Source organism: Micropterus salmoides, unplaced genomic scaffold (genome assembly GCF_014851395.1).
Source record: "Micropterus salmoides isolate LMB-PRFRI ecotype aquatic unplaced genomic scaffold, ASM1485139v1 Ms_hic_scaffold_20, whole genome shotgun sequence".
NCBI classification, from domain to species: Eukaryota; Metazoa; Chordata; class Actinopteri; order Centrarchiformes; family Centrarchidae; genus Micropterus; species Micropterus salmoides.
Genome location: NW_024041151.1, coordinates 25,314,508 through 25,335,947, shown reverse-complemented (window position 1 = coordinate 25,335,947; position 21,440 = coordinate 25,314,508). Strand labels below are relative to the sequence as shown.

Genomic DNA, 21,440 nt, shown 5'->3' with positions numbered 1-21,440 from the left:
ACTGAACAGGGCAATTGGGTTTTGATGAAAATCTTTCCTTCAAATGGACCGAGCAGGCTGTTTGTCTCTTTTATGAAACTGCTTTTAAACATTCACACAGGATAAAAGGAGGCTGTTGGTAACGGCTTGTACACAGCCAAATGTAATTTCCACTGTGTACATGGAAGTGCTCGCACTCGCATAAAGGTTCTTTGTGTCCTCCTGAGCGTTCCCAAGCTGCCTGAGATCACACTGAGCGTGGCTCGTGTTGTTGCCACTGACCTGTCCCTGCAAGACGCTTCCTCGAGGGGTGAAAAACAGCCACGTTTGAATCCACTTTCCACACCCTGACTTTCAACCCCATGACTGAGCAGTTAATTGATAACAGGGAGACAATTGCGCTGTGACTTCTTCTGTGAATTAACAAACAGGAGCACATTTGAGCATTTATCATCTTGTTTTGATTTGTTGTGAACGGGAGAGGCTCCAGGAGATGAATATTGTCATGTTTCCTTCCACGAAGGCAGTGTTCTTAAATTTTATCTGACATATGACTTTAGTGGAAATAAGGTAAAATACGCTGGTTATTGGTTCATTTCTTCACGTCTCACTCTCCAGATTAGCTGCTGTTATCTTGGTTTTGGTCGCATGTGACCTTGTTCCTTATTCAGTATTTTGCACCATTGGAATAGTTTGTTGCTGTAAACCAATTCAGCCATATTAGGATTCTAATCATCTTCTAGCATCTTCTGTTGGGGCCAAAGTGTTGAAAGGGGATCTTAAGAGCTGATGAGATCTCTGCTGCTGGGTGCAGACACAGCGATAATGACCTGCCCATCAGGATTATGTATGCCTGTTTTTCAGATAGAGATTTGCAAGGCTCCCCTGGCCTCCTTTACTTGACTGACTCAGCGTCTAGCCTAAATGTATCATAACACACAACATAAATAGACTAATAACCTGAAATGGAGGGTTGTAAAGTTGAGGGTCTTGGAAGTTTCTGCCTTATTTGTATGCTTAATCCATTCATTTATGTTAGATTGCGTAAGTGTTGTAGTTGTAAGTTTGGCGATGTAGAACATCATAGCTTGATGTGCACTTTGTTTTTGGACTTAGTTGTGTTTTCAGTGGGATAAGTATCCAGGCCATGTCTGCTGAGTTTGTTCTGTAACAAAATAAGGAAGGCTTCTTTTCTTAAGACATTTTGACATGAACGATTTTGGAACCAGAAGTGACCATATTCAGTTGAGAGGGTGCAGCTAGCTTGGGAAGGTGTCTTAGTAATTCACGTTAACTGTGATAATAATTGGGATGCTAATTTTGGCTTGCAAAAAACAGGCTTAAAACAAAAAGTACTTGCCCATAAAAATTAATAGCCGATTCCATAGTGTATTTTAGTACAACCGAATGCTAAACAAGACACATTAGGAGCCCAAAATGTTGCAATTAACATTCATGAACTGAAAACACACTGTGAAAGTGTCAACAGTCTTAGACGAAAACACTGACCGCACCCAAAAACAAATTCATGGCTAGTGAAATGTGCACAGTGTAGAGGATACTTTTCCTGATTGACAGGTCGCTGTGGTAGCAGCTGGTCTTTCACAGGGTAGCCACGATAAAGCATACCCTGCTTTATTGTTTATTTTACTCATAATGGGACCCTACTTTGCAAAATGAACATCATGCTATATTGCAAAAGCCTTAAAACTAGCGATTGAGACTGTTTTCACTGTTGTGTTCACTGAGTTAAAAAATCAAATGAGAAGTAGGCTCATTTTGACTACAAAGCAATCGGTCTTCTTTTTGCATCCAGTGGAGTCGCCCCCTGAAAAAACTGCTGCCATTATTGTGTCCCAGTCTAAGATGCAAAGAACATTGTCGTCTAGTTTAAACTCTGTGCGACCAGCAAAAATCTTTCAGCCGCGAACAATTGTACATCTGATTTATTGAAGCGTCTGCAGAAGCAGCACAGCAGCGTGAAACTTACAGAAAGAAACTCCGGCAGCTGCTGTCACTGATGCTTGGACTCGTCGGCAGAGAGTGGCGTTAATGCAACGTTTTGTAACTACTGAATACTGCTCTTATAAACAGGCTACATGTTCAGGAAAACCGCTGTTTAAAAGTCAGGATTTACTTGCTTTATTTTTTTTATTTCAGCCGGTGGTGTTAAGATATGGATATGATATTAGTTAAAAAATGGGGGGATACTACTTTGTTTGGGGGTGAAGCGTGGTATATATATTCATGCAGCATCTCCTCGCTCGCTCCCTCTTTCTCTCTCTGCCAAACACCGCTGCACAAACCTGTCCAAAGTTAGAATAACCCCGCCCCCGCTGTCATTCCGTGGGAAACGCTGAAAAGTAACTAGTAATATAACGAGTAACGTAACTATAAGTAACTAGTAATATAACGAGTAACGTAACTATAAGTAACTAGTAATATAACGAGTAACGTAACTATAAGTAACTAGTAATATATTACAATTTCTGAGGAACTTGCCCAACACCGGTATTGAGTCACCTACACGCGCCTTGTGAGCATCCACAAGACAAACAACCATAACACTAGGCTATCACTTTACAGCTGCATTAAGTTAATTGTTTAGCCAATTTAAGGCTGTGCAATAATCTGTAAACGCAACACTGACATATTATCACCTTTTATAAAGTTAATGTGTTAGCAAAGAGTTGCTTATTTACTCATTAAGCAGACACAGAGCAACATTTGCATTCATTTGGAGTAATGTTTGTTTTCACCCTGCTGTTTGCTGCTAGGCTTACTTTAAACAATTAATCATTTAGGCAGGAACGGACAAAGTGACTATCCTAAACAGTAAAAAAAAAACATTTTTTTCTTAAAAGCAACAAAATCCTGGGAAACAACTCCAGCAAAAAGCCAGCCTCTGTGAAGATGGTGGAGATGCCAACTGATGAGAGCAATATGAACAACAGCCGACTATGTGCCGCGTCTGTGACAACACCATGTATCCGTAGCCCGCAAGAGCTGGCGGAGACTAAAAGCAGATTGAATATGCGGATGACTAGGGATGCAACTAATGACTATTTTCGTAGTCGACTAATCTGTTAATTATTTATTCGATTAGTCGACTAGCCACGATTATTTTGTCAACCCCTTAACCCTAACCAAACCATTTAACTAATTAAATATCTTTCAAGTGAATTTCTGATCTCCAACACAGCCTAACTGGCTAACGTTACCATTAAGTGAACGAGGTTTACTTCAGAATGAACATCAGTATCAACGCCAGGGGGAAACCAGGTCCTCACTCATTCACTGATTTTACATTTACTCATTTGGCAGATGCTTTTATCCAAAGCGACTTACATTTGAGGAACAACATACAAGCATCAACAGAGCATCAAATACAGATCTACAACTGACAATACATACTAGTAAGAGCAGCAATAAATACTAGTAAGATCTCATAGTACATAGATTTATACAAACTGTTTAACAAAGATTTTTGCTTTGGAACTATATAAAATAAGAGCAAATTTAAAAAGTAAGCACTATAACCACAACTGTACACTAATAATGTAATGTCTATTTAGAACAAAGCAACAGCCCCCTTTCATACTACTGCTGTAGTTTATTTTTCAAAAGTGCTTATAGGTTTTAGGCTATAACTCAGTGGAGAATGTTCTGTAAGCTATATCAAGAGCAAGATGTTCCTTGATGTATTTTAAACCTTTACTCATAACTAATAACTTTTTTAAAGTTGGGTCTCCGATATTGCCAGCGTTGTGTTGGACAGATTTGTGCTGCGGGGTTTATGAGACAGAGGCGAGCAAGAGGATGTGCTGCGTGAATGCGCTACGGTGCTGATCTGCGATCAAATAAGATTTTAAATAGGCCTAGGAAAAAAAAAAAAATCAGTATGTGGTGGGCCAACACAAATAAATGAACGTATAGGAAACACTGCCGCAGTGGTCTGAGTAACTGGGACCAGAGGGCTCTGTGGGCGTGACCGGCTGGCACCGCTAACCTCGCGGGCACTTGTGGAGCTTCTCAACCCCAAAAACGTTTGAGCACATTTTCGATTCGCCATCAACTTTGGCCTCAAAACTGCTCAAAAGTGTATTTAGTGATTAAATACCGTACAAAACTTGTAAAAACTGAAAAACATTTGGCTAATCGCCTCTTTCTCTGTTTTTTTCCGCTTCTCGCGTGAAAGCTTCTTCTTCATGAATAGTCTCACAGTCAAGCAGTCATAGCAGACAGTGGAAGCGATACTGCCCCCAGCACTTCCTGTAGTGCATTGCATTTAGAAATAAACAACCACAAATGTTCCTAATATGTAGATTGCTATCTCGCCTTTAAACAGCATCTATGTAAGAATGCGTCGACAATAAAATTTCACGCCAACAAATTTTTATAGTCGACGTCGTCGATTATGTCGACTAATCGTTGCAGCCCTACGTATGATGTGTATCCACCGGGTGGACAGCAACACGACTTTAGTTGAATGATAATGTTCCTCTGTAACTGCAGTTTGCCATCAAGTTCACCATTTAAACCTAAAGAGGTGGTTTTATGCTTTTTGGCTTTTCCCCTCTCCTTTATTGAGTTATATCTTTTTTGTGCATGTTATAGGTTTGCAAAGTGAAAAAGCCCAAAGTCCAGCCCAAAGTCCAGCCCAAAGAGAGTTCCCATCTCCTACAGAAAACTCTGCTCTGAACCGCTTGAAAACAGCTCGTTTATTTTTAATTGAACCATGTAAACATGTTCTGGTACAACCCCTAAATAGGATTTTGAACCTGAATATGAGCATAAAACCACCTCTTTAAAAGGTGGTGAAAAGTCAGTGTTGTGCCCGCTAGTTGTTTCTGCTGCCTCCAAGTGGCCAAAAACAAATCTGTTATTGCAGCTTTAACCTCTTATTTATCTAAGTTTCAAAGCTTTTTTTTCTCAACCATGCTGTTCACAAACATCCTGTTCACACTCACACAGTTACACACATTCACGTTTCCCAGTACAACCACAGCTTTATCTGTTGGGGATTAGGGGCTTTGCTTAAGGGCAAATGTAGTAATGAGGAAGAGGCAAGTGCACAGGGGTGGAAATTTTGGCTCACCTGCCAAGGTGATCCACTGGCCATTTTTTTCTGGATTTTTTACTAAATTGCCTTTTGTGTCACATATACATTTGTTTCCATCCTTTTAATTGATCTAATAAAGTATTATTTCAAATACAAACTTAAAGAAGACACCAGAATGCTGCTAATTACCATCAAGTAGATATTAGGCTAAATGCCGAATATATTTACCCGCCAATGTGGCGGTTAGCCTTTCAACCATAGACTGTATAACATTTGGCAAACGGAAAATCCACCTGCAATTGGCGGGTGCTGCTGCTTATATTTCTCAAAGTATCACATCATAAAGCTATAATACTGTTGAGTCATGAAAACAGTCCTAGGATTGTTATGGTTCCACCATTGGCACTAATAACTACACCATAAATGTCTGTTTACAATAATTATACAGAAAATGGGACTTGATTAATAAACTAATACTAAAGAAAATATAATGGAATTCATCAATGAGGTTAAGAATTTAATTGGGCAAAGACATAATTTAGTAACAGTGAAATTTGCGAGAGTAAGTATTTATAAAAGCATTGTTTATAAATGTATTAAAACCATCATATGCTGAAAAATATTGACTTAATGTCTGTGCTGATGGATGTAATGGACACATGCCACTGAAAGGATGACATCTCACCACACATGTTGTTAATTTTATTATTTAGAGCCATTATTCTTTAGTAAATTTGTCCATTTTACCAGTTACCTCATTAATATGGACAACATTTCCATTTTGTCAACTTTGAAGAAAAGCCTTTGGCACAAACCCTGCTTCTCAGTACTGAGTTGGTATTGTCAAGTGACCACTAATCCTAGATCAGAGCTCTAATTCGGGGAAGTGTTTATGAATTTGTCTTGGTGTGATGCAGAGGTGCCTGGAGACTGTATTGGTGGGTGGCCCCAGGAGTCCTCCAGGCAGGCAGGGACGGACACTGTGAGAGAGACGCTGCCTCCACCCCTAGCACTGCCACCACCATGGCCAGGGAGCAGCCCAACATGGGGGACCTCCTCCCGCTCCTGGAGACCTCAGACCTCCACCAGCTAGAAGAGATCAGAGTCCTCATCAACGAGCAGCTCAGCACTGGTAGGGCCGCTTGGCTTGTTTAACATCACCGTGGTTTAACTGTGCGTGTTCCGCTTTCTGGGGAACTTTGGGGAATTTAACTTTACTGATAGGTTTGGCCAGTGTGTTAATATCACACCAGATTACTTTAGTAATGTGCTTTTTACCATGCCTACTACTCATTCAAATTATCCTTCCTGTTTTCCTTGAAGAGCGTGGGTCCATGCTGCTGAACGGGCTGGTGGATTACTTTTTGGAAACAAACTCTGGCCAGGCTGTGCATATTCTCTCCTCAGTCAGAGAGCCACACGATAAGGTGAGATAGGTTAACTTTAATGGATAAGATTTTCTGGTGAGATCAGTTCATTCCTATGGAATCGACATGAGGATCTGCTCTAGGAGGCAAATTAATCAGTGCAAATGTTCGACATAGACTTTGGTGAACTTTGACATGAAAATTTGCACCATTGACCCTTAACAAGCCATTTTGACTGCAGCTTTTTTTAAGCTGCTTGTATTGTGTCGCCATGCAGTTATAAAACAAGAATATAAACAAGCTATATTTCCTCAAAGAGAGGAAAATCCCGCTTCCTCTATCACACTGGCTGGAGAGCCTCAGAATATCGCATGTTTGAGTTCAATCAGATTGAACTTTGCACAAAGTGAAGGTGGTGGGTCAATTTCATGCCAGTTATGATTGTCTCACCATGTTTCACAAAGAAATGAAAAGGAAATGAATTTCGATCTGAGTGCGTCAACAAAAACAGCTGTCAAAGCTTGCCAATGGCCAAGCTCGAAAATACGCATTGGTTTTGTGAGTTGCCATCAATTGCTTCCATGTTGATGTTTGTATTTGCGTTTTTCCATATAACATGAAGACATGGATTTTTTTGTAGTGTAGGCTTTTAAGGTCCAATTAATTGTATTTATTAAAGATCATTATTTCTGTGACCTTTTTTTATTACATATCTAACAAAGAACCCAAACCATCCTGATGCCTGGACTAAAGGTCAGAACACAATCACATTGGTGATTTGTAGCTGTAATTTGATGTTTAGCGTAACTTAAAATATTCGGCACAATTCATCATGTGCATATCTATATATAGATGTAGAAAAATAAAGTTTCCATTAGCTTTTAATTAATAATAATAAAAAACTCTAGCTATCTGATTGTGTTTAAAATACAGAGTAGGGATGCACCAAATGTTCGGCCACCGAAATTAATCGGCCGAAAATAGCAAAAAAAAAAAATCACTTTTGGTGTTCAACCTAATAACATTTAACCGAACAATTACGTTGACTTGTTGGCAGTGTGGAAGCATTTTAAAGTGTCCCAGAAAGACGCAAAAGTCACTGTTTGCAGACACTGTTCTGCTGAACTGTCTCCTTACACATCCACTCCATCTGTGGCTGACTTCTTAGAAAAGACAACAAACAGTCTGGACCGCTTTGAGTGTTTCTGTCGCTGCTTTCTGAGAAGGCAATTAAGCTAGCCGCACTTAAATTTGGAGTCCACACGTATTCAAGTCTTTATGGTAAATCCACTGAAACGGCCCAGTGCGAGCTGACAGGCAGGTTAGCGATGTTATCCTGTCATTTTCTCTTTACAAAGACAAGTGTTGCAGTATGAGAGTCCTACCTGAAGAGAGGCTGTGAAGTCTTCATGTTATGCGATACGAGAACCACATACAACATTATTTATTAAATCGGGTCGGACTTGATGAATTTAGCGCGAGGATACACATGTGACAACGTCCGTCTTTCAAAATAAGGTGTCTAAACTGTATGGAAATAAGATTAATTGGATTATATAAACTGAAAGTATAAATTTATCACGCGTTACAAGAATTTTCAATTCGGTGCATCCCTAATACAGAGCTAACCCTGCTGTCCCTCACTTCCCCCTCCATCGCAGCACCTTTTGGACAAGATGAACGAGTGCATGACCAAACAGGCCTGCCGGCTGCCCACCCTCACCCTGCTCGGCCATGTAGTGCGCAAGCAGCCGTCCTGGATCCACAAGATCGCCCGATACCCTCTGCTGGTCTCACTGCTCAAATGTCTAAAGGTAACGACCCAGTGAAACAAGGAAATCTCCTTGTGAAGGCAATGTGTTTGTGTGGATGGATGTGGAATCGAGAGTTCTCATCCAGCTGCTTGATGTTTATATTTGTGTTTAGTTTTCAAAGTGTTGGCGCTATAAAACGCTGTAGGCTGATCTATTAACAGCTACTTCATCTGCACTGATCCCTGAGGATGATTCTGTGTAGGATTTGTAAAGTTATTGTAGGAGTTTTTACAGGCCGAAGATTTAATGCTGTCCAGCAGTTTGTTGTTGAACCGAAACCACCAATTCCTTACAAGTTTGATGTGGTATGTTGTTGATTAGTCAGTGCTGCTCGGAGAAACACTGCATTCTTGTCTACTCAAACTGGTGAGGTTTGCAATGTTGCTGCTTAAATATTTGTTGATTAAACTCTCGATTAGATTAGGTTTTTAGCCATGCAGGCGGTGGAGAACCAGGCATGGCAGTGATGGTCTGTTGCTGCTCTGGTTCAGACCGAAATGTCTCGACAGCTATTGGATAGATTTCCATGAACATTGGTGCACACATTCATGTCCCCATCAGGATGAATTTTGGTGATCCTCTCCCTTTTCATCTAGGACAGTCATCAGGTCAACATTTCACTTTAACCGAATAACTGAAAACCGAATGCCGTTGTTAGAATGGTAACACTCTACACTTAAGATAGTGATCATGGTATAAATCTTTCCTGCTAAAGATCAGCATGTTAACCTTGTCAGTGTGCTTATGTTAGCATGCTGGTGTTAGCTTTAAGCTCAAAGTACCATTGTGCCTAAGCACAGTTGTAGACTCTTGCTGAAAAAGGAAAGTGAAAAGAAAACACCACCATCCAAAGTTACACACTAAAATACGTACAAATATAACCCTGACATTTTCTCCCACCATGATGTCAGCTGTACAGAGAAATGTTGATAATTTAAGGGACCATGAATACAGCATGAACTTGGCTGTAACATTTTCAGTGGATAATCTAAAGTTGAGTCAAGAGGATTTTATATTGTTCATGATTTGTACAAAATGGAGAATAAAAAAACATTCTGGAGATGTAAATTTCTGTTATCAATTTAACCTCCAAAGAGTCGATCCTCTTAAGGTCAAGCCTTTCTGACACTCCTTGATACTTTTTGTTTCACTGTTTGTGCATGGACCTTGACTTGAGTCCTGGGATAGAGGTTTCTTCGCTGTCCTTTCACATCCTTGGTGCCAGGTCACTTTCTTATTAAATCTGAAGCAACACTAGCCTGTCCTTGTAATGCTGGTGCAGATGTATATACCTCTTGCCATAATAGTCCATCAACTACAAACTTGCTGAAGGATTGCCTGTCGCCCTGGGTCTGCCGCAGCGACATGACCTGTGGAAAATTGTAGCTGCGACTGTAAACGGTTTACTGAAGAAACACTTGCTCGAAAGCAGGCCCCTAGGAGAATGGAACTCGCACGATGTAAATCAAAACTAAGTTTTCTACCCCTCTGTGTGTATTGCAGCATATTTCTCACGCATCATCAGTAACGATAAACACAATCCTAGATTTCCAGGCACTGTTCCCACTGGCTGTAAGGCTGCTGTGGTTAAACCTCTGTTTAGGAGAGCTCGCCTTGGTGCAAGGTCTGTGGATAATTATCAACCAGTCACTAACCTTCCATTCTAGCACTAGTCTTTCTAATATTCCTTCAGTACTAGAAAGAGTTGTGTCTCAGCAACTCTCAGCCCACATATTTAACAGTAATCTTTTCTCTCAGAACACAGGGCTCCTGTTTGTCCTGAGAGTTAAAAAGAAGTCAGCTGGCTGCAGGGCCTTTTCCTATCGTGTCCCCTTCCTGCTGATATCGAACAGTCTGACTCTGTTGAACTTAAAAATCAAAGTTTTAATGAATATGTTAAGTCTAGTACTATAGTCCACGTTTGTCCTGTTGATGAGAATACTGTAAGCTTTGTCAAAACCACTGTAAACCCCATTCCAGCTGTTTTGGTTTTGGATCTTCAGCCTCTTTTATCTCTCCCTCCCCCTTCTTTGTGTTTCTTTCCTTTCTCCTATCTGTCCGAACGCTAGTCTTGAGCTTGGCCTCTTGTGGGCTGGTGAATTCAGTCCTCTTTCTTTAAGCCTTTGAATCTCTGACTTAATCATTAACGTGAATATTGTTTGTCCCAATTCCCTCACAAGACGGATACGGACGTAGTGGTGCTGATAACCGGAGTGCTGGTGCTGATCACTTTGCTGCCCATGATCCCTCAAGCTGGGAAACAACACCTGTGGGAGTATTTCGACATCTTCGGCCGCCTGGCATCTTGGAACCTGAAGAATCCCGGTAGGGGCCTCCTGTCATGTCTCACAAAAAATGTCTATGCAACATGTGTGTATGTGTACACATAAAAGGGTGTTAATTACTCCCATACTAAGATGTAGTAAAGCAAAGTAACATTTCACACACTTTTGCCATTTAAAGATATACAGTATATTGATATAGAAATGTCCATTAATATTCTGAGAGTGAATTGCCATTTTAAAAAAAGCGACTTTTTTGGCATCTTAAACATTGTGTTTACTGTATCATTTAAATCTCATTAGTCAAAGCGTCAACCACTCATAGGCTTCTGAATGGATGTCTGCACTCACAGCCATCTAGGCATTTCACTGGAGCGCCAGAATTTGGTCGAAGTGGAGGAAGTCTGGGTTGAATTTTGAGATCAAGTTTGTGCTTTTCTTTCTTTCTTTTTTTTCTACACCTTCAGGGCATGTTTCAGAGGTTTACCTAATCCACCTGCACGCCAGCGTCTATTCACTCTTCCACCGTCTTTATGGCATGTACCCGTGCAACTTCGTGTCCTACCTGCGCTCCCATTACAGCATGAAGGAGAACATGGAAACGTTTGACGAAGTAGTAAAGGTGAGGAAGTGATCCCCGCCGCTGTGCTCATCAGCAGAGTTTTTATCACCAAATTATTACTAATATAAATTTTGTGTTCAACCTTCCATTCAGCCGATGCTCGAACATGTTCGTATTCACCCGGAACTGGTGACAGGAACCAAGGACCACGAGCTTGACCCCACCAGGTAAGTCTCATACTGCTCTGCCTGGCAAAGGAACAATTCAGTGTTTTTTCATCCTTTCTACTGTCTAGTCCGTCGCTTTGACTAATTTTGCCATGCTTTGCTGTAGGTGGAAAAAGTATGAAATCCATGATATCGTCATCGAATGTGCCAAAGTGTCTCTAGACCCCAAGGAGGCATCCTTTGAGGAGGGCTATGCTACCATGCCTGAGAACTTTTACCCCCAAATCCACCTGCGACCACAAGACTGCACTTCCAGCCCCTACACAGACCTACACAGCAGCTACGGTCAGAAAACCCTTCACACATATGAAACTTAGTTACTGAGAAAATTTATTTTAGAACTTTATTTTTAAGAACTTTATTTTTATTGAAAAATAAAAATAAAGTTGCTCTCTTGTGTAAAAAAACAAACAAACAAAAAAACCTATGCGATGGAGAAGCTTCTAAACTACTTTGAGCATATCTTTGGCTTTTCTGTTTTGTTAACTATCTGCTTTATATATACACTGATGCAATATGTGTTTAGTCAAAATTGGCTGACCCTGTGCAGCAAGTGCAAAATGAATCAAGTTATTAATAAGTCACTAGAAACAAGAAGGGAATGCTGCAGGTTTATATTTTTATTAGTCAACTCTTAACTTCCTTAACATGATATGACAGAAAGACGACAGCAGAATGTAGTGTAATGACAGGAAGTTGCAATCAGTAAAAAGCGTCATCATCATTAAACAGGATTTCTTTTGGGCTCCTTCGATATCATGTTTATCATGACGTTAATAAAATCTATCACACTATCAAAAATGAAAACTCAGTTCTCCTGGAACGTTCTCAGCTAGTAAATCAGTATCTGACATCTGGGGAGTGTTTGAAATGTTAAGGGCCACATTAAAGATGTTACATGTGTATTTTAGCATAAACACCTCTCATCTGGGAAAGCATACTCGAAGAGTGGGCATATGTCATCATATACCACAATAGCAATACATTTTATGATATACTAGATTTTCCTCTAAAAATCATAATATAACCAGACGGGAATGTCTGTTTCTGGGTGAAGTTAAACACCTACTGCAAAACTCATAAAAAAGTCCTTAACTGCCGGAAAGCGTTTTTTCTTGTTGATTTACCCACAATGATTGAATACCCCCAGAGATAATAATGGGATAAATACCTTGGTCTAAATGGGATCTGTGCAGAAAACTCCGTAAATCACAGAGAGTTGAGGCAGAGCAGCCGGAGGACATCAGAGGGAAAACCAGAAAATATTTACCATTCCTTCATGATCGCTAAAGCACTTCCTGCGAGACATGCTGAACAACCTCCAGCTCTAGCTCGGCAATGGAACGAGCACTTGGTGTTGTGCTGGACAGCGGGGCTGAGAGCAGTGTATTCAGGACATGGTCAGTGGGTGGGCCCGCCTACTCTGCTGAAGGACGTCAAGAATGGAGCTAGATTCAAACGGTGTATTTGCACTAACATTTACTGAAAGGCTGAGCAGGAATGAAAGAGAGGATGTTTTTTCTCATGAAAAGTGGATTTTGCATAATATGGGACATGTAACACTATTTGTGCCCATGTATTGTGATACTTCAGTTATGAGTTTATGTTCCAGTATCCTGTAAAAACAATCCATGAAAGCCAGATTAACTGGTACAGAGTAGAATATTGTCTCCAGTCTCCAGAGCAGCTTCTTCCCTAAGGCTGTGAGACTCCTTATTTCATCCGCAGCATGTAAAGTAGTTTTATTTCTATGACTTATTTATCCACCCATCTACTATATATAATTTTTATACATAGCATTTGTTTTTGTGAGTATCATAAAGGGAACTACAGCTTAACTGACTTTTCATGATGATGGATGTTACTGGTGTTGGACAAATGACTCTCTTCAGTGAGACCCTCAGTGTTTGTAGACATTAAACATTGTTTTTTCTAACTGGTTTAAAGGACAAACACCAACCAGTGATGTCCAAAAGAGCCGAAAAAGACGGTGTGTTGTTTTCATTTGGAGAGTGATTGATCAGACTGTTTGTCTTCTCGACAACAGGAAGCTCTTCTTCGACCCCGTTCTCTACACCACGGCAGCCGCCACCCCCGCCCCTGTCCTTGCCCCCCTTCTCAGGGACCCAGTCCTCCTACCGCAGCCCACAGACCTCCAGACGGCAGGTAAGATCATCCATAACACCAGAGCACAACGTCGTTAAGCTTCTGTTTGCTGCTAGCTCTCGTACACGCGGTGTTGTGATGTTTACACTCCATATATCACCTGTCAAATGTAGTGAGTTGATTGCTTTCCTCCAGAAAACACTCAATGCCCTCAATCCGAGCAACGACTACCCTCATTTTTTTTTTATTTTATTTTTTTTTAAAGCTGTGGAGAGGAAGCGAGTGGACAGACAGTTATTGAGTCCTCAAAATGAGCAGGCTGGCAGACAGCCGGGTCAAGCTTCAGGAATTACAACACGTGCCCCCCATCCTCGCCCTGCCACCTCTCTGTAGACACTCCCTAGGGCTATTTGTCATGGCGATGCTGTCTCTCCCTTTCTATTATTGGGTCAGCCACACAAGGGAGGGGTCTGGGTGTTTTTCCTGGGGTCTGCCTGAGGATTTGTTTCAGCGTTACACTTCCTCCAACCCAGACAGATGGAAATCTGGAAAACATGGGAGACCCGCCATTTTAGGAAAAACAAGCATTTTTAATTGGCTCATGTTTGTGTTGCGGTAATAATCCTCAATTATAATAATCTGATCCCAAAAGCAACGCATGCATTTTTTTGTCCTTCACTGAAGTGAGGTCAGAGCAGGTCATGGATTCAGATCTGTATGTCTAAAGGAATGACAGAGGCTATGAGCCACCCAGATCTTCACGCATCTCATCTCATGATCGGTTAAGTTAGTAGATACTTAATGTAATACTACCTACAGTTATTGTGTGTTATTGTGCAGTATATGTGTATTTGCTGCTCTTTTTCTCTGAAGGTTAATGTTTCATATTTAATAAAAAGTGTGCACATATTTTTTTAGCAGAGGTGGTTTTTGTCTCTTGTGAGTTGGCCCCTATCTGCTATGAAATCCTGTTCATTCTGGCTCTTGGCCTACAAGCTAGATTAATTATTGTGCAATTTAGGATTTTTAGACCATTGAAACATTCATCTTGATTTTGTAATAATACCACAACTTCCTTCCAGGTTGCTGTAGATGTTTTGAAACTCTCATATAAAATGTGTTGAAATTTGAGTATCAAAACATCAGCAGCATTGGTATTTGTGGATTTTGGGTCACTATAGCACCCCATTTCTTAAAGGGTCAGTTCACCAAAATTCATTTGTGGATTTTAGGGCTGAACAATTAATAAAAATGTTCTTGGAATTGCAGTCTGGCCTACTGCAATTTTCAAATCGCAGGGGGTGAAATATTTGTTAAAGGCAAATTGTGTGTCAAAATACAGTTTTAAAATTAAATATTGTCCTGCAGAGATGTCCTGGCCTACACATCATATTCTAGAGACTTAAGAAAACATCTTTGTTTGGTGCAGATCCCAGCAAAAATAGTTTAATCTGTTGTTTTTCAATGGAAATGAGAATAATTATGTAAAAATTGCAATGGCATCAAATCACAATTGCAACTTCAGGCGACATAATCACACTTAGACATTTGTTCAAAATTTTCTGGTGGATTGAGTACTTTTAGCAGGAGTGGTTTTGTGCTGTGCTAATAAAATACTATTTACATTTGTGTACATCACATAGACGCCAGATATTTTTGCAGAGCAGCAAGTCAGACTTAAAGGAATAGTTTGACATTTTTGGGAAATATGTCTGTTTAATATGAAATTACAGCCAGTTAGCTTAGCATAAAGACCGGAAACAGGGAAAGAGCATTAAGACATTAAGATGTTGTAGCTCACTTTATTAATCCGTATGTAAATTGTTATTAAACAGCTGGTTATGGTTGTGTGTTTGGTGATAAGTGAGCGATTTTGTTACCTTTAGACAGAGCTACTCTAGCTGTTTCTATAGCTAGCCCGAATGTCATTTTTGGAGCTTTGACGCTTTGATAGTAATTAAGAGAAGGGAATAGTTTAGCCGAGTGGGGGTCCAGACGTAGAGCGCACGGGATGAGCGGTGAACTAAATCTAACATGTTGTAATAATGCAAAATTCACTTTTTATTTTAATAATGGTGACAAAATGCTCCTCATCTACAATCGGCATAATAAAATTAGGCCTTTTTAAATGCGTTCATTTTGTTGCTTTTTGTTTCCAGCCTACAGTTTGATACTGATTTATCCAATCCACTTTATTTATATAGCACAATTTAAAAAAACAACAAGGTTACCAAAGTGCTTTACAGAGATGATATATATATTTTTGAAATTTGACTGTTTTGATCTGTAATGAAATTAAGCACTTGTAAAATGAATAAACACTATAACTTCCACATTACTGCAGTCACTCAATTTAAAGTGCTCCCACACAGCTGAGGGCTTCATTTCGTTTTCTCTTTGATGTGAACTGGAGTGTTACGCTCGCTGCTGTCGGCGGAGGTCAGGTGTGCGAAAAAAACCTCAATAATTGAATCTCATAATTGGAAATCGAATGTGTACCCAGCGGTCGAATATTCGAATATTTGGGTCCAGCCCTAGCTATTTCCAGTCTTTATGCCAAGCTAGGCTAACCGGCTGCAGGCTGTAATTTCATTTTCTGTACATCATCTAACTTCCTGCAAGAAAGATAGAAAGGGTATTTCTCTAAATGTCAAACAACTCCTTTAAATATCAACATTTTTAATTGGCAACACATTGACTTTGCAGCTTGCATCTGTGTTGTGATGATTTCTCTGTCAGATCTGTGATAATAATTTTGCTGCTTGGTCTCGATTCCTTTGCAGAACTCCACCTGTGAACTCAACTCTTCCTGCGGGGGGAAGGACCCGCTGTGGAGCCCCTCCTCGTTGTGTGGCATGGCTACGCCCCCTTCCTCCAGGGGCATGTCGCCTAACTTGGAGCTCTCCCACAGTGCCTCACACCTTCCCAGCCGCTTCCACTGCACATCAGGTCACCATTTATGATTACAGTATATTTCAACTGTGCTGTCAGTTTGTTTTTATTTTATTTTTTTTACATTTTAACTGATTGACGCTCTGAAGTTTTCTTTTCTGCTGAACCCTGTTTGTTTTGACTCGAGCAGGGGGGAAAGGAACGCCTGCCTCCAGCACTCCTGCCACCTCTTCCCCGCCTCCGACCCTATCAGATGACTTCCCCATAATCTCCTTGCCATCTAACACAGTCCAGTCTAGTCCACCAAGAAAGGTAGGCTCTGTCCTCCATGTGTCCTCGTTTACAAATTTACCCATCAGTGAGTTTATGATGGGCAGTTGTCTGCATGTGGATTTAATTAATTACCTTCATCAAAATCCTTACTTTTCAGTAATGTTTTCAGGATTGCTAAAGGGCAATAGGTGGATTGTGATTATTCATCTCCAGTAGTATGCTGTTTTTCTAAATTTCATGGCAGCAGTAGAACCAGGATTCTGGCTCTCCAAACATCTGAGGCAAATATGCCAGCCAATTCTAAAATGTTGTACTACTACTGCTATCATTGTGAAAACTCACTTCCTTGACAACAGGAGACAAATTGATTGATCAAATGTGGTTTAAGTCTGCGATTTCACTTGCATTCAAATAGGTAAAGAATAAGAGTCTTAAATAAGCCTGCCGTGCAAGTCTATAATCCCACAATACAACATGAAGAGCACGTAAATACTCTTAGAAACATAAATAGTTGGAGCCAAACCACTGATTTGTAACTGTGTGACTTTCCAGGATCGTCGTCAAGGAGAAAGCATTAAGCCGGCACTGGTGAGACAAGAACCAGTCAAAGACACAGAGAAGAGCGCAGAAGGGGTCACAAACAGAGGTTCGTCGTGATGAGTCACATTACTTTGATTTATTATCATTTTAAAAAAAAAACAAAGTTCTTCATAGGTTCTGAATTTTGTACCGGGTCCGAAATGAACCCCTAGGAAACTATGATTGATTTTCAATCCAGAGAGAACACCAGCGCATGATGAGCCAGAATTAACTTACAGCCGTAGTTAAAAAGGGCAGTAATTCATGTTACTTGTACTGCACTTCACAACTCACGCTCTCTGTGCCGCAAACACACATTTTCCTTCTGTGATGATGATTATGATATACCACGTGATCAGAACAGATGCTTTGATCCACTCAGGTGTTAAACATTGACGGAAAGACCTGCTGCAATATAAGAGGGTCCTTCCTGGACTCCGTTACACTGAATGTAATTTAAACTCTGTCCGACCTCTATTTGTGATGCCAAGTGTTATATAATTTGGATCATCAGTCTAAATCTAAATGGGTTGCAAACTTCTGACTGTCTTTCCCTAAAATAACCATAGAGGTGTATTTTCAGTTTTGATCTTTTGGCTTTTTGGAAACGCTATTTTTCTGACATCATACCAACAGCTGATGCACACATTTCCTCATCTGTTGCAGGAGCTGCTGAGAACATCTCTATGACTTTGACGGAGCTGTCTGTCTTCATGAAGAAACAGGAGCTGGAGCTCCAGCTGAGAACAGGGAAAGAGAGGGAAGAGGGTGAGTATCGACTCATTATAGATCATAGAACCAGATCTGGTCGGTATGTGACTCAGTATGGGTGTCTTCTTAAAAATAATCCACCAAATGCAAATTATGCCGTGCATGAGACAGTCGCTGCAAGACAAAATAAACCCCCTGAAATTAAATTATTATTTCTCTTTTAGCAGGCGGTAGAACCTCAATAAAGCAGGAGTAAAACTACCTTGTGCCGTGTTCAGAAATAAGTTGGCTAAGCGTGTTATACTCTTGAATGCTTTTTATGTGTGGCAAAGGAAGGTGTGCATGTGTATGACTGTGTTGTGTTTGCATGCCTCATCCAGAGCATGTACCAGTTGTAGTAAAAAAAATAAATAAATCAATGAAAATTAATTTAGCAGATAATTAATAACTACAACATAGAAAATGACTAGGCTATGCTTACAGTGTAAAAGCACAACACATTAGCATCAAATAAAAAAGGGAGGAAAAAGAAAGGAAATAAAAATGTGTGGTGGGAGTCCCGAATCAGTACAAATTCATTCTTTGGGGACTTTAAACTATTCAAACATTTGCCACAACATAAGGCATACATCTGTCCTTGGAACCTGTTTTATGGAGATCATACATTTTCCTGTGATTAACAACTTCAACAAACTCCTACATGTTTCATAGCAGAGTCAGTCAGTACAGTATTTCTGGTTAACTGAAGCAAAAACTTTTGAATTGGATCACATCTTTCAATATGTATATTCATTTTCCTGTTGAGCTAAATGAGCTTGAGCTCATGGTCTTTGACTAAATATCCAGGATGCTAACACATCCCTGTTTATATCCCTGAATGTTCAGCTAGCTCTGCACAGTTATTGGTTTAAATCCCACTTGAGCCGCATGTGAAAATAAATGCACCTACAGTACTGTGAATCTTTTTGGTTAATATCTTCCAAATGGCACAAACGCTGCTGCTAAAGCTAGCCGCTTTGACTTAAACATTTACGTTCTCTTTGGGGAAGAAACGGAAGCCCTGAAACCTCAGTTTTTCTGTGAGGGATAGCAGGTACTTGGCACATGCTGCAGAAATATCTAAGTGCAGACATTGACATTCAGAGCATACATGCAGGTTTAACTCCACCACAATCCTCCGTATGTCGTTTCTGTTGCAGCTGCCATCACAGAGGAGCTGCTGAAGATCACTGAGGACAAGCAGGAGCTGTCAGGCCTGAGGGGCTTCGACTCCCCTTTCTATCACACCACTGAGACGCTGACTGGCTGTCAGGCACAAGACAATACCCCCTCCAACACAGAGTCTAGAGGCCCCGTTCGGGACTCTCACCATGTTGTATCGATGCCAGACAAAGGGGAAAACACTGCAAGTACCGGTGGTGTTGGGAGTGAAAGAGGAGGAGGAGGAGACGTCAGGAGTTCAGCCCTTGGCCTCGAGCAGTCCTGGTCCTTCCAGTCAGGTTTCACCCCCATCGATCACCACCTGCACCGGAGCCCCTCCGCCCCGGACGACGAGGTTGGCAAGTTTGGGATGTTCTCCCCGAGTCCGTGCAGCAAGACCCCGGCCACGGTGCCCTACGAGTCGTTTTTTGACCTGGCTCTACCCAGGGCAGCCTCGCTCTTCGTGGGCCAGAAGACGTCGCAGGCGGTGCACAAGGTGGCGATGGAGAGGCTGTCGCAGTGGGAGGAGGGGTTGGAGGACGGGGAGGAGGAAGGGGTAGTGTCTGCTTCACCACTGGAGGTGCTGGATCGCCTTGTTCAGCAGGGGAGCGACGCCCATGATAAAGTGCTCAAGAGGTAAGGGGCTAGCTTCATATCTGCACAGTTTGACTTTGCTCCTTTTTCAACCTTCAGCAAAAGCACACACAAGAATATGATTTTTTTATTTCATACAGATTCCAAAATTCTTCTAGGTGTGGCCTGTTTGACACAAACCGCCTGTAAATGACTCTTACACACAATCCGGCCACAGTTCTCCACAGTGAAACCAGGCGCTAGCCAGGTTGAGTTCATGGACCAAACTGTTATACTCTCCCACTTGTGTCCTTGCTTTGTTTATTTTGTGTAGCCACCTTCAACATCTGTGTCTGGCTTGCAGTTTTTGCTGAGAAGCAGTGATACCAAGAAGCTTTCTTTTAGTTTGTGTTTATTTGTTTGAGAGAGAGGGAGAGAGAGACCTAGAGAGTGAATGAGGAGAGGGGAGCGCTGGTGAATCAGAGAAATAAAATGTTATTTTCTGATTGTTTCACAGCAGTTATGTTCTAAAGCACAAACAAACACCCACACTGCCGCACCACCCCAATGGATTTGAACTGAATGCTGCCTAATGGAAAGGTGCTAGGTATTTTTCAAAACCAAGGATTGCATTATGGCAGATATATGTAGATTAACAATAACACGTAGAGGATTGTGCAGCCATGGAGGAGGTTATTGCTGTTTGAGTGCTCTGCAGTCCTTTCAGTGTGTTCACTCACATTGATCATACTGAGGGAACTCAGGAGTGTGTTTTCTGTAGTCACTGTGCAGAGCCTGCCTGGGCTGTTTCCAGTCTATTACTGCTGCCGAATAGGAAGTTGAGAACAAGTATGACATTGTTCAGAATCCGCCGCCCCCTTTCTTTCTCCCCACACTCCCCCGCACAAACACAGTGAGCCATGAGTCCTCCAAGCCAATAATACAACAGCAGAGACAGTGTCCGCAAAGTTAGAGCTGGGCACACAACAATCTGGTATCGCTCATTTCAGTGGCCCATCACCCCCACATTTTAATGTCTTCACCGGTGCCAAACACAGACTGCCGAAACTGACACCAAAGTAGGGCTGAGACAAAAAAAAATAAAACAATAAGGCAATTTATTATGATATGGTCACTTGTAGGGGTGGGCAACATGGACAACATGGTGTGACGCTAACAGCCTTAAAAATACCTAAAGAAAAACATGTGTTTCAGTCTTGTTTTTTTGGAGGGAGGGGTATTTTGGGCTAGCTGGTGTGTATGTGTGTGTGTCTCATCATAGTATCGTGTGTTAATCTGTGCTTTCCACACCTTTCACCCAAACTTCTAGCAGTGATGGTGGTACACAGGACAAACCTGGTTTGAGATGTAGTTTATGTTTTAGATTTCAGCTGACATCAGTGTGTGCAACATGTTAATACACAAACTGTTTAACACATCTATACACAATTAAATGGTTATTGGTACTGTTTTTGTTTTCTTCTCAACAAAATGGGATTGTTTTTTTTCCATTCTCTCCTTTTACAGATTACCTTTGCCAAGTAAGTCAGCTGACTGGACGCACTTTGGAGGTAAAACACTCAGACCAGCACACAGTCGTACACGGATAAAAGAAGCTATTATAGAGACTGCAGATGGAGCATTACTTAGGCATGACTAGTGATTTGTCACGAGCTCTGAGACAGGAACCGCATATTAAAATGTTACCCAGCCAGACAGGGAATTTGTATGTTTTGATAAACCTCCGTTGAACAAAGTTCCCACAGTCAGACAGAACCTGACCAAGAGGTTTCTTCACCCTTTATTTACCTCC

At 41.1% G+C, this 21,440-nt stretch overlaps 1 protein-coding gene across 1 annotated transcript in view; it reads left to right on the top strand.

Moving 5' to 3' along the window:
• The window catches only part of tsc1b (TSC complex subunit 1b), a 32,734-nt gene that overhangs the window by 2,082 nt on the left and 9,212 nt on the right, over positions 1–21,440 (top strand). Inside the window, exons 2-15 of the mRNA XM_038733317.1 lie at positions 5,959–6,173; positions 6,365–6,468; positions 8,070–8,222; positions 10,403–10,547; positions 10,972–11,126; positions 11,220–11,293; positions 11,400–11,578; positions 13,341–13,459; positions 16,183–16,348; positions 16,482–16,603; positions 17,117–17,210; positions 17,810–17,911; positions 19,054–19,690; positions 21,155–21,198. Of these exons, the coding sequence (XP_038589245.1) occupies positions 6,065–6,173; positions 6,365–6,468; positions 8,070–8,222; positions 10,403–10,547; positions 10,972–11,126; positions 11,220–11,293; positions 11,400–11,578; positions 13,341–13,459; positions 16,183–16,348; positions 16,482–16,603; positions 17,117–17,210; positions 17,810–17,911; positions 19,054–19,690; positions 21,155–21,198 (2,203 nt within the window). The 5' untranslated portion in view covers positions 5,959–6,064. The remainder of the gene's footprint in view (positions 1–5,958; positions 6,174–6,364; positions 6,469–8,069; positions 8,223–10,402; positions 10,548–10,971; positions 11,127–11,219; positions 11,294–11,399; positions 11,579–13,340; positions 13,460–16,182; positions 16,349–16,481; positions 16,604–17,116; positions 17,211–17,809; positions 17,912–19,053; positions 19,691–21,154; positions 21,199–21,440) is intronic.